General features: G+C 33.7%; 1 protein-coding gene across 1 annotated transcript; it reads right to left on the reverse strand.

Moving 5' to 3' along the window:
* Window positions 1-38: 38 nt before the first annotated feature.
* LOC132543860 (glutamate dehydrogenase, mitochondrial-like) lies at window positions 39-12,400 on the reverse strand. Its single transcript, XM_060207377.1, has 12 exons — window positions 11,953-12,400; window positions 8,006-8,206; window positions 7,385-7,471; window positions 6,420-6,508; window positions 5,814-5,912; window positions 5,354-5,491; window positions 4,975-5,112; window positions 4,481-4,561; window positions 4,075-4,198; window positions 3,091-3,182; window positions 2,296-2,358; window positions 39-1,583 (listed from the first exon to the last, which is right to left on the reverse strand). The coding sequence occupies exons 1-12, from the start codon at window positions 12,332-12,334 to the stop codon at window positions 1,464-1,466; spliced, it is 1,614 nt and encodes a 537-aa protein (XP_060063360.1). The 5' UTR covers window positions 12,335-12,400; the 3' UTR covers window positions 39-1,463.
* Between the last annotated feature and the right edge of the window lie 1,663 nt (window positions 12,401-14,063).

Consider the following 14,063-nt stretch of genomic DNA (forward strand, 5'->3'; position numbering starts at 1 on the left):
GATATATAATGATGAGAAAGATTACACAAAACAAAGCATATCTCAACATATGTTTATTTTTTCATATTCATAGTTTAAAAGGTACAAAGACATACTTTGTTGTAAGGAACAGATCACAAATTTCTGTTCTTATTCTTAGTACTTCATCTGATGAATATTAACTTAAGCCAAATAATTTATCAGCAACGTATTAAGTATAAAAGAAAATGTACTCGGAGCTGAATAAATATGATGTTTGTGAGACTATTGGCATAAAATAAACATCACAGGTTATATGTAGAGTAGAAAAATGTGGAAAAAGACCGCAAGAAACATAAGGTGTAAAAAAACAATACAACAGATGTGCAACTTATAAGGGGGAACAGCACTAAAATCCTCAAGTTCATTTCAAACTGATCCAATACTCTTGTGCAATTAGAATTCTTCAGTGAGACAACATGGTAAATTGAAGGATTACATCCCACAAGAACATTGGTCTGCATGGAATGGAATGATGTAAGTTTGTTATAAATCTTGTTGAAAAAATGGCAATAGAATACTTCCATATACTGGCCTTGTGGTTTCAGTTTATTTTTTTTCCCCCTCAACATGAGTTGATGAGGAAATTCCAAATTTGTTTTTGTTTGACTTATATTCAGCATACATGCTACAATGCATGAATTCAACGCATAATACATCTTCACACCATATCTCTATGCACCACAACACTGGACCCTTGTTAAATGTCTTGAGACAATGTACTACCATGGATAAAAACAAAGGAACTTGGATATAAAGATTACAATCCCTTGGATAAGGAATTTGGCAGTTATCTGACTAAACAAGAATCAACATATAACATCCTAACTAATTCAAGCATTTTCTCACTTCAATACCCAACTTAAATACTAATATCAAGGTATATACTAGTAACAGATCAAATACCTTTTTAACAGATCATACAGTGACAACATAAGGATTATAACAGCAGTTTCTACAGATCTCAATTACAGTATATCATACAAACAAGTGATCTCTCAAACATCGTAACTTCAAATACCCAGTTTTAGGTTTTCAGAAAAAATCAGAAGTCTACAGCTACAATAGCAATTAATTCAGTTTAATATTTAATCATCAATGGCATGCTTACAAATGTGTTTTTCATGGAGAGAGAATGTAATGTCCAAATTTTCAACCAAAAAGATAAGTAAAGTGCAATATTAAAGGCAGCAAAAAAAGATGAAGTTAAATGCAGGTTAGAATTAATTCTTTTTTTAAGGAATCATGTTCATGTTAATAAACAATTTCATGAGGTAAATGTTTTCGTAAGTGAAACTTTTCATATTTTAAAGATAAATACTGTATGTTGCATCATCTACTATCGCCAATACTTAATTTCCTACAACATGTATTTCTTTTCTAAGTCCTGGTAGTGTATCACAAGATATAACAGGATGAAAAATAACACTTGTCCCAGAGTAACTCTATGTAAATGTGAGGCCAGCCTCTTCATATACTTTGAAGATTTTCTCAATGGCGGTGATAAACGCAGCTGTACGTAAATCCAGGCCGAGGTTGTACTTCATTGCTGTTCTCATTATGTTCTGTAAAAACAGATAAATATAGTGTTAGTCTATTCAACAATAAACACATCAGTACAGGCCCTACCTTAGTCAACTTGAGTCTACTTAAGTGTCATCTAGATACACAGAAATGTGAAGTCCTACTTGGGTTCTATTCTTCAGAGAGCATTATTCTAGTGTAAACAATAGAGAATGTTTTAGTAGTTATGAGAGATAGATGACAGCTGTCGCACTATCATAAACATGTCAGATGTGTATCTGATAATGAAAATAAAATCATGGATCCAATTTTTCATACCAGTGATAAACCCTGCAACACTTTTTGTTTAAATCCACACTTACAGCATACAATTCTATCCTTTAGCATAATTACATTTCATGAATTTATAAAACATGTGTAAGCTTTACCTATATTAGCTATTTCAAAGAATACACATGTAACTTTCTGAAATTTTATGTAATCTCTGATATCAATATTTTATATTTGTCATATTTATTTCCACTTTTATTTCATGCACTTATTATATGTTTCTTAATGATGCTGTAAATATCGTATATTTTATATTTGATCACAAGTGAGAAGATTCATTGACTCAATGTGTAATCGAAAAAAAACAACTATCATTATCACTATTATTTTTATAATGCAGTATATAGCAACAGCTTTAATATCAAAACTGGTTTTCACATTAGTCAGAACTGTACTCTGTGGTATATTCACTACTGGACTTACTCTTGCTGATCTCTCCATAGTGTACTCCAAGCCAGAGTGTACAATGTCTTTTTCAGAAGCACCCTGAAAAAATGAAGTCTCAATATTTTTATTGTGAATTGACATTGCCTCTGGGCATATCACAAGTTCCAGTCAGTGGCATATCATCTCATATATCTGCATGCAAGAGTTGCATCCCTTCAAATCAATTGTCAGGAAACAGCTACGTTATCAGAAACCAAAGCTGAAGTAACCAGTTACATAGCCATTAACATGAAATTGTATATAGGACAATTACACTTTCACTTAGCTATCCATTTAAGTGTACTACAAAGTAAACACATCCTGGATCTATCATGATTTACCTATGCATTTCAAAAGTTAGCACATCTGAGACCTGTCATTTTACTCATGTTTTTGTCTGAAGGTAGAAATGCTTAGAGTTGTTTTAGCAATCTGTTCAGACAACAGTTTAATACATGCTGCTAAATCTGTTATATTTTCGATATGTTTTCAACTGAAATTTTATATGTTTTCAACTGAAATTTTATATTTTCTAACAACACAGTTTATAACATTACACAGAAGGATGACATGTTCCAAATAGACGGTTCAAAGTTACATTAGTATACTATTGTCAACAATATATCATAAATTTGATTGGTAATATATTAAAATCCTTTCAACATGTAACTCATGAAATAACCAATTACAAACCACTGTGATATTTTTTAATGTTTGTTGGGAATTGGGAACTCTCAAAATAAAATAGAGTAACACAAATTCAGTTTTTACCATTCAAACTGGACAACTTACATGAATTCTCTTCTCAAATTCTTCAGAAGCATTGATAGGAATTGAACCTCCAACTTTCCCAAATTTCCTTTCCAGAGAATTCTGGACACTTTCTGTTGAAGAAAAAGGATGCCAAATGATTAAATAAAAGCGAAAATTAAAAATGTTTACCTGTAGATAAATAAATGAAGTATTTTAATTGAAACACAGATGGATCAGGCTTAGCTAGAGCCTTGCTTGACTTAGAAACAACTGGGATCACTTATGATGTCAGAATCTGTGTAAAAAGGTGTACCATAAGTATCATTTACAGACAAAAATGAGATCAACAGAACAGTTGTGTGCATAATCTGTGAGTCTTCAGCAAAACGGAGAATATATGGTGGCCATCTTGAAATAAGGATGACACCAGCTTAGTATCCACCGAGCACATTTAGTATGAACAACAATTCTACAGGAGCAGAGGTGTTGCCATTGAGAGATAATGAAAAGACTGATTCCTTCATGTATTCTTTTCAGAAGTTGCAATGTAACAGTACCAATGCAACAGAAGTTACAGCAATCTTGACTAGGGAAAATCTTGAATTATAGTGTCTCATCTAATTAATATACGATATATACCCACTATGCAACATTTTACTACAAAAAGATGAAAGATCCAACAGAAATGCTAATGCTTATACAATTTGCTTTTCAATCTGCTGTCCTATTTTTAATAAGTGACTGATAGACTACATTTTTATCTGTCATGTTTCTACATGTAACACAGTATACCCAAGTTAAATATTCTAGACTGCTGAAAATCTTTCATGATGGAGAGATGTACAAATTGAACATGCATATCATAAATTACTCTAGGTACCAATGGCTCTGATATAACATGGAAGGTGATTTTCCGTTCCAGTGTCTCTTGTAACTTTACCTAAATCAGAACAAACTTCTTACAACTGTAACTGCTAGTACAAATAAACAACCAAATTTTTTTTATTTAAAATGAGTACTTACGGAGAAGGAAGTAATTTGAATCTTTCTCATACTTGAAGGTAAGTCGTCCATAGCTGACATGGTTGAGATTTTTGAGCCACTCAAAATAGGAAACGGTCACACCTCCGGCATTGATGTATAAATCCTGTGGAGAGATAATACATTTTTAAGAATGGTCATAAAATCCCCAACCTGTAAGAAACTACATACCACACGGAGATACAAATACCTAGTCATTTAGAATGGTGACATATCATACAATCAAATCCATCACAATCCACGCCTTTTTAAAGTTTTCATTTTGAAGAAAACTAACAAGACAGGTTTGATTATTCATTCAATGTTTTGATTCACTTAAGTTTATCATTCATAGGAAGGAGTGAACAGCTTCAGTAAATGTGATTTACAAGAAAAGTAAGACACGTACCGGGATGACCAAAACATTTCTCTCCAGGAAGATCTTGTCTGCTCCCATAGTGGTGGGGCCATTGGCACCCTCAGCTATAATCTACAATAAAAACACAAATTTGTAACTTCTTGGAATTAATGTCCCACAAAGAATCTCCATTAATTCTTAGTAAGGGAGGAAATGAAACATATTTCACATATAACAAACACCTGACAAATGACCAATCTTTAATGTAAATTATTTAGAACGAGAAAAAAAATGATAATAACAAAATACTTTGATCTACAAATTATATGTAAAATTTCCAAATACACTAAAATTCTAAAAGAAAGGCTTTGGTAAATGGAATCATATATTTAATATATATAATTATCAAAATATCAATACAGTGATGTACTTATATCTGTTGATATTTCATATTTCAATTCATATGTTAACAAACACAATGAATGACAACTGCACATATAACATCATTAAGAAGTAAATGATAAATAAAAATTCTTTGTGTTTACCTTAGCCTGTATTTCATGAGCATTTTCACTGGTGAGTTGTTTCTCACTGGCAGCTGGTACCAAAATATCACACTTCTCCAACAGAAGGTTACCTTCATAAACAGAGGCTCCTGGGAAACCTATGATTGTACCATTGTCCTGTAAACAAGAGTCATGGCCCAATTAATGCAATCTTCATCATTGAATTCTCCATTTTTCTGATCACTGTGTTTTTTTTTTTTTAAATAAGTCCCATACCTCTGTAAATATTTTTTTACAGGCATTAGTGTTGAGTTTTTGGTAGTCATTAATTGACCAATGTTTTTAATGGTTCAGTAGGGTGTGACTAACAACTTGACAGGCAGGAGGAAAATGAAGTACATCCTTATGATTTACTTACAATCTTGTAGTCCTCCATGTCTCTGGGACTGATACCATCCCTGTTGTAGATGCTGCCATCTTTCTCTATGATACCAATGCACTTGGCTCCAGCTCTGTGGAGGTATCTCATTGTGTGCAAACCAACATTACCAAGACCCTGAATCATTAAAATATATATCAGCACATCGTAAGATATACACAAACTTTGAAATAATTACAAACCCTTAAAAATCAACTAATCTTGTAATATACACAAACATTGAAGTAATTACAAACCCTTAAAAAAACCTTTAATATATTTACAAATTTTATGGTATTGGCAAATCTTATAACATCAACAAACTCCAAAATCAATTAACCTTAAAATATGAGCAACCCCCTAAGACGTTGAGTGTGTTGACTGAAAGATTTACATAAATTCCAACGATTTACATAACGTAACAAATGAACTTAAAATTAATCTCAATCTGGTGACATACCTGGACAATGAAGGTTTTATCCCCAAAACCAGGAGTAAGGCCAACCATACTCATATAGCTTGCTTCATTCACAAAGTTCTGGATGCCATGGTAAACACCCTGTAAAATAGTATCAATACAAAAGTCACAAAAATAGCTGATTCAAGAACCAAAGATATTCACTGCAGTGCTATATCATAAAACACTTATGACGGCCTTAACCCAATAGATCATCAACAGGTTAGTTTTACAGCCAAGGGACACAAATTTCAGATACAGACATCACAGTCAAATTTTAAAGGTACGAATTTAGTAGTACACTGACCATTATTCAGATATCCAAACAATGCACAATTCCTATTGAAAGTGCAAGGAAATCTCATACTTGATTTAAAAAAAAAATCAAAAAAAATCACCAAAACTTGTAAAGAAATAGAGAAATAGAGTGTTGAATTACTGAGAGATTACAGAAAAGGTTGAAACAGAATTAAGGTACACTATATTTTCACCTAGCCTATCAAATGACAAAGACATACAATACTAATCAGGCCTTGGGCTGGCAAACTACAATCTTTCCAAGTACAAGTTTATGCTTGAAACTTTATCACTACTAAAAAAGAGACTTACCCTGCCTGTGGCAGAGATACGACCATGAATGCCACCTTGTGTGATGGGTTTACCAGTGATGCAGGCATGGGCATTGATATCATTGTATCCTAAAATCAAACAATAAAATCATGTTAAGAGTTATTACAAATAAAACAAAGAAATGACAATCAAAATAATAACATTGATACATTGAAACGGCATTTAAACAACTTATGTATTGTATACCATAATTTTATATCAGTTAAGTTTGATCATTTGATATAAATACACATAGCAAAAACAACATTTGTGAGTAATCTTATTTGAAGTGATTTGAAATTTAGACTCTTTTGTCATAAGCAAACTTTGATAACACATTTGAGTGTGTGCTCTAAAATGGCTATTGGAGAAGTTTATACATGTGTATGTCTATTGTGAACTAAAATGAAAAAGCCAACAAAATGTGTTGTGAAGGTACCTCTTGTGAAGGTTTACATTGGTATACAGACCTATTGTGTAGGAGTACACTGGTATACGGACCTATTGTGTAGGAGTACACTGGCATACAGACCTACTGTTTAGGTGTACCCTGGTATACAGATCTATTGTGTAGGAGTACACTGGTATACAGACCTATTGTGTAGGAGTACAGTGGTATACAGACCTATTGTGTAGGAGTACACTGGCATACAGACCTACTGTGTAGGAATACACTGGTATACAGACCTATTGTGTAGGAGTACAGTGGTATACAGATCTATTGTGTAGGAGTACACTGGTATACAGACCTATTGTGTAGGAGTACACTGGTATACAGATATATTGTGTAGGAGTACACTGGTATACAGACCTATTGTGTAGGAGTACACTGGTATATAGATCTACTGTGTAGGATACACTGGTATACAGACCTATTGTGTAGGAGTACACTGGTATACAGACCTATTGTGTAGGAGTACACTGGTATACAGACCTATTGTGTAGGAGTACACTGGTATACAGACCTATTGTGTTAGCATATGTGTCCGCTATCCAGCTCATCTCCCTCTCTCCTGTACCCATGTCAGGGGCTGGCACATCAATACCTGGTCCTACAAGGAATAAATTTAACTTACATTACCTTTTTGTAATTTCCCATGTTTACATGATATTTGTGAAAATGTCTATGTTTATCAATGCTGATACTGACATACTTAATTTCTTGTTAGCATTTTTATACTTTTTTATTCATAAATAAGCAGTCATTGGTAGTTTTTTTATCCTTCAAAAATGTAAGAGATTGTTAATTTCTATTAATGAATTCTGCTTTAGAGAGCCCATCATACAATCCAGATATCTTGTTTGATATTACTGATCTTAATTAAGAAAAATCCCTCCAGCTAAATCTAGTCAGGAAAAATGACCTTGACAATAGGTCAGTCACTTGTTTTTTGGAAAATTATTATCATTTCACCTTAAACAGAACAATCGTTTCAAAACAAATGAGGTATTGAACTTTTATCGCCTATTCAAGCCAACTTCTCTACTAAAATATCACTGCTCCAAAACTTAGAACTTGATATCTGGTGATCTGATTAGCTATGAAGACTGCAGTTTTCAGTTCAGAATTAATCATAGATTGTAACCTATGAATCCTTTCTTTGCTAGTTCCACTGCCAGACGACGTGTGATCTTTTCCAGTTCCCTTTCTGAGTAGTTTGTGGGGTTGATCTTCACACCAGCCTTGGCCCCTCCAAATGGCACATCCACTACTGCACATTTGTAAGTCATGAGGGATGCAAGAGCACGCACTTCATCCACATCGACAATAGGACTGTAACGGATACCTGTAACAAAGATATCAGAAAATCTTTTAATTGAAATTACCTTAATTCATTATGTACATTTGGGCTGATTATTATAAATGTACTTACTTTTTTTACTCATTATCATTTTTTGGCAAATAAGCCCAGTGTTAAATTCAAGCATAATTAATAACTGTGATATATATAATTTATCCAAAAGTGATAGTCAGAGCAATCATATTTCAGGGTCAAAAGCAACTAACTAAGATGACTTTAAAATATGCACATTCATGATATTTAGAACTTTTCTACAGCATTACATACTCATCTTTCAATCTATACAGACCTTTAGAAATAGACTGAAATACCTTGTAATTAACATGTAACCTATCACCTAATTAATCATGATATCATTAAGTCTTGAAAGCGAGGGATATGTTCTGGGAAAGATGTATACAGTCAATATTGAAATGGGACAAGATGTGTCAAACTATCTTCTCATTTATCTTAATTTTTCTGAGTAATTTTAATTAAAGGAGTGTATATGGTATAAATTGTAGCACAATTTGAAATAATCACTTTGTCTGCAGTTTAAAATAGAGACTAAGAATCATATACATGTATATGTTAATATTTTGATAAAAGGCATTCATACTTTATTCCACCACTGTTACTGATATTTTTTATGTCCATTATCTTTCACTGTTGATGTTTTTGAGTAAGAGTTAGGACCATTTGAAAATAAAATGAAATTTTTGTAATAAAATTTTTATGGAATATCTATAGATATGAGGGCTACTTAAAAAATTTGAAAATTTGCCAATGTTTCATGCTATTTTTTACTGACAGCACAATTATTTGAAATATATTATATGATATGATAATAATAACAAGTGTATCACTGAGAAATTGGTAATTTTGCCTATCAGTTTCAAGTCTGTTTCCAAGGCAACACGAAATATCATAAAAAATTATAACACCTTCATAGCGAAAAGCACTACCACAATGCTAGTTTAATAGTTGAATAGAGTTTCAAATTTCGTTACAATATTGTGTCAATGATACACATGATGTTAATGTTCCATCAAATCCATCAATTTAGGGACATCATAATAAACTGTACTGTAATTGAAACATTCTCTCTAACTTATCAATGTACTAAACCCTCTATCACTTATACATAAATACAACATTTCCCCAAATACCGGATCTCATAAGATCAAATAGAAAGAACTATCATGTTAACAATGTGAAGTGATATGTACCTAGTTATACTTCATTTTGTGACATATCAATACTTTATGCATGGGACTGATCTCTGATACACATACTTTAGCTGGGCATTTCTCCCTTTAGCTGGGCATTTCTCCTAAACAGGAACTGATGACATGACAAAATAAAGAGTCTTACTATTTCATAAGGCAAGGTGAATACTAGATGCAATATATCACTTGAGAGAACTTCCCTTTAGCTCAATCTAGTATTTTACCAGGATTACATATCCAGGAAACAACTCATCCCTGAGTTTCCAGGGATTATAGTGATGCTTGTGAAAGTTACATTCAGTATTATTAATGAGTCCCATCATTGACAACAATGTAACCAGTCATTATTTATTTCAATACCTCCACTAGGATTCGAACCTTGGACCCCTGCCTTACTAGTGTGTCCCTCAACTGATTGAGTTCTCTCTAGTCATGCTGTATATTGTGGCTTGTATTTACCAAGGTTACAAACTTCCCCATCAGAAAATTACTCGTCCTTGAGTTTCCAGAGATGCTTTTGAAAGCATTGCTAAGTATTATCCCCTAAATGGGCAATAATGTTACAGAGGTCATTATTTTAACGCCTCCACTAGCACTCTAACTCGTAACCGCTGGTTTACTAGACTGACACTCAACCATCAAACTAAAGAAAAGTTCTCTCTTGCCGAGCAGTATTTTGCAGCTAGCATTTTACCAGGGTTACAAAAGTATGCATTGAATTTTCATCTCATCTAATAACACCAGAATCCTTATTTTTTTATTTAAATAAATCATGTTTTACCACATGTGAAATGGTAACTTCTACAGGAATAATTTCATTTATTATTTCATGGTTACTTACAAAATCGATATTGCAACAAAAAACTATCATTAAAAATAAATCTTTAAATTGATAATTTTACATATATGTGTGTTAATTTGAAGTTGACATCACACCCATAATTGGCTACAATTACTCTTGTAAGGATTTAAAGTATACTTCCCATACCTCTCTTCTTTTGATTTTGTAGAGATTCTATCGTTTGGGTTTCAATTTTAATTTCACAGAATTTTATCAGTTTCTAGTCTGCCAAGAAAATTCTGTTGATCTAATAAAATGAAGTTTGAAATTTTAAAAGGCAGTTATCAGGTATCTATTCCATTTTCATAAATCCAATTTAATCTAGTTTAATTTCAATTCAATTAAACTTACTGCTATATAAAGGAACTAAACTTTTTCTGGTATAACAGGTTACTTGATGGATGTTTATTTTTATTCTCTTGGAACATTTTCTTTTGAGGAAGTCTCAAGCTTTGCTAGCTTTGTCTGTAACATGATTTATGTTGATTGCAAACCCCAATTACAGTAAAACAGGGGCGTAAAACTCCACTTGCCTGATGCCCAGGACAGTCAGTTATTTAAAGTGCAAAATATTATAGACAGATAATAATGAATGGTATCCCTGATGCAGAATCAAGGAGGGTGATGAAGAGTTCACTCACAATTGAACATCTGACTTTTTGTTCTATATAAGACAATGGGTCTCTATGCAACAAAGAATATAACAGGCTAGCATAGTGTAGCATAGTATAGTGACACAAGATGGTAAAAAGATTATAGAAAAAAAAGGAAGCACGATGATAAGAAATATTGTAGTTGATTCGAGTATGCTTTGTTTCTCACTAAAGGCAGTCATCTGAATACCTCGCAGCAGGCAAGTACTAACCAGGGACAGAAGCGGACACAGGCTCTCACACATTTATGACCAAGAGTTAATTAATTAATGTGTAGCCAATCATGCAACATGTTTAAAACATTGTTCTTTCCCCTTCAAACTTCTCCATTCTAGGTTATTTTTAGTTTCATTAATTCACAAGCAGGGAGAGCCTCCATTTAAGTTGTTTTCGCTGAGCATTCATCACTTCCAATAATACTCTTGTTCAGGCAGTCTGTAGTCCAATTTTATTATTGTCTTGGTCATGTTCAACTACAATATATACAGTGACCAAGGAAAAATGAAATTGTTGATACCTACTGTAATCAGAACTCCAGACTAATGTGTGTCAAAAGTGATGACAACAGAGGTGGAGATCGTCAAATTGTTAAAAGAAGGAGCTCAGTACACCTTTATTGATGATACTAGAGTAGATTGTAACTGAGGATCTGATGAAAGGCAAACCTGTGTTGATCTTCAGACTAATGTTTAGGAAGTCAAGATCACTGACTAGCCAGTGCTGTTACGGTTCATGTTCACTATCATTTGAAAAGAAATTACACAAATTACTCTGGAAAGCATACATCGTGCCTGCCATGTCTTGTTCAGTGACGTATCCACTAGCTACTACAAGGAGATTCTGTCTCAAAATGAGTGTCTGTTCATGGGGCGACAACCCAGCAAACAAAAGCGTGGCAAGTGACCTGCCCTTGACATTGTTGCCAATATTAAGGTGAACAACTAACTTGCATGCTTTGTTGAAACGACAAGGAGAAACTTCTTATTTGGTATTATGATGAGAAAATCTTAAAATCGTGTTACTACTAACCTCCTTTGCACGGTGTTCGATGCTGACTGTGTTGTGCTCGCCACGCTTCAATGATTTCAAACTCCCCGTTGTCACGACGAATAGGGAAAGTTAATTCAATCATATGATTACATGGTTTGATCATTTTCAGTATACCCCTCACTTTCTCCCTTTTTTCGTCCATTGTTAGTCTTCCCTTCATTGTATCGGCTAATTTATCTTCAACCAAGTCAGATGCTTTGTCGAAAAATTTGTCGACAGTCTGAGAGAATGATAGTTCGTCCAAAACAGCATATTCATTTGAGTATGGTCTACTAACGGTCACTCCAGCGATTCTGCTTGCGCTTCCATTACTTAATCTAGGTAATGTCCTGCAAACCTCGCTAGTCAAACGTCGATACATGATTCCTGTATCGAAAAATTAACAGCCAAAATTTTCTTCCTCGAATGTCCTTGTGACACGGTTCTGCTCACCTTATAACAGTCGGTTGTAACAACGCTTTTCATTGGTCAAGTGAAATGGATATGTGGAAGGTGTGTCGTCTATGAACCAATCAAATAGTGCGCATTTCTACATCCTGACTCGCCCACTCCTTGAGTCCATGTGATTACTTTGACGTAGGTTAATAAAATATGTTCTCATCCATCTTGTAAGATTCCCGTTGAAACAGCTATTTTTTTCGATCGGTGTAAGGCTTATATGCCTACTAAAACAGTATACTTTTTTCAAATAATTAGAAATCCATTCGAAAGTGGATGACACCAAGCTTTCATTTAAAAATATTGAAACACTGCATTACAATAGTAGCCTCACTCTCTCTCTCTCTCTAAAACCTCTTTCAATGTTTAGATGTTGTTACTAAAATAACCTAGAGTGTTATCATCGGCATAAGTATAAAGTGTTGTTAAATCTTTTATTTATAAAAGAAAAAAGTTAAAGGGACATGAGAATCGCCCGGATCCACCAGGTGCCCCTTTACAGGATTCTTTCAAATATTTTGGAGATACTACAATAAGTATGTTGACTGTACAATATACCTTCTACAGGTCTGTGGTTTTCTTCTTTTGAAGTTTCGATAAAACCTTGGTGATACAAAAAGAGGGGAAAAAACTAACAGGAGAAAGAATATGGTTCTCGATATTAATGACTCTCTCATAATCATCAGAATTCACCTTTTTATCTTTTGACCAATGTTGTCAGTCACAGTGCTAAAGTGAGAGTTCCTATCGATCAGTCAATACGGTTATTATCACGCACTGATCTTTTAGATAAAATGGTTTGATAGAGGCCATCAGTCTTTTGATTTAGGACCGTCTCTACACACGACTCTCTTTAATTCGTTGATTACATTTCTCTGTTTCTTATAGTGTCTCCAAGTTTCTGTAGTTCTATGTTTACAGTATTTCAAAACGCAATAAAGCGAAATTTAAGCATTCTATTTCCGCTTTTTCGCGTATTTCTTACAGCATGAATAAGTGAAAAAGCGAATAAGTGCGGACGAAAATGCGAAAAAGCGACATAGCTGATACTTCGCTTTTTGCGTTTCATTTCGGCGCTTTTTCGCTGTTTTGCGTTTTGAACTGCGAAAAAGCGAAAATGGCACTAATCAAACACCATACTTGGGACATATGGCAAAAATGGAGGTTGCATGGCGGCACCTTGTGGATAAGATGAGAAGACAAACTTGATCCTTTTATGCACATCAAACATTGCATGGCTTTGAAGTTGGTTGTCGCGCCTTTGTAATATTCAAAGGAACGTTTCAATCTGTGACTGATCAGTTCATGTTCAGATATGATATAATAACGTTCTATTTATACAGTTGGCTTGCCTCCTTTAGCTCTGTAAATATATTCACGCAATGAGGCTGTTGTTTCCGTTTTAGTCCGATCTTTCCTTCTCTGGAGTGTGTTGTGAAATTACTTATAACGCCAGGAAGATGAAATCGTGAAAATGAACGAACTTTAATGACTTTTAGTTATATGGGAATTCAAATTTGTTACAAAAGAACGAAATTCACCAACCACGTCCATCGAACATACTCATCAGAATTTTGAAAATAAGGGAAATGACAGAAGCTAATTGCATCCATCTTTAACTATTTATATCCCAACAACTGAAAGGGAACGCT

The sequence above is a fragment of the Ylistrum balloti genome, unplaced genomic scaffold (genome assembly GCF_031769215.1).
Source record: "Ylistrum balloti isolate Yb309-2 unplaced genomic scaffold, AGI_CSIRO_Ybal_v1 Utg369772, whole genome shotgun sequence".
Lineage (NCBI taxonomy): Eukaryota > Metazoa > Mollusca > Bivalvia > Pectinida > Pectinidae > Ylistrum > Ylistrum balloti.

Coding starts and splice junctions, on each gene's coding strand:
- LOC132543860 (XM_060207377.1), bottom strand. CDS start 12,334: ATGTATCGACGTTTGACTAGCGAGGTTTGCAGGACATTACCTAGATTA. Junction 8,207..11,952: donor TCGAACACCGTGCAAAGGAG/GTTAGTAGTAAC, acceptor TCTTTGTTACAG/GTATCCGTTACAGTCCTATT. Junction 3,183..4,074: donor TTCAAATTACTTCCTTCTCC/GTAAGTACTCAT, acceptor TTTCTTCAACAG/AAAGTGTCCAGAATTCTCTG.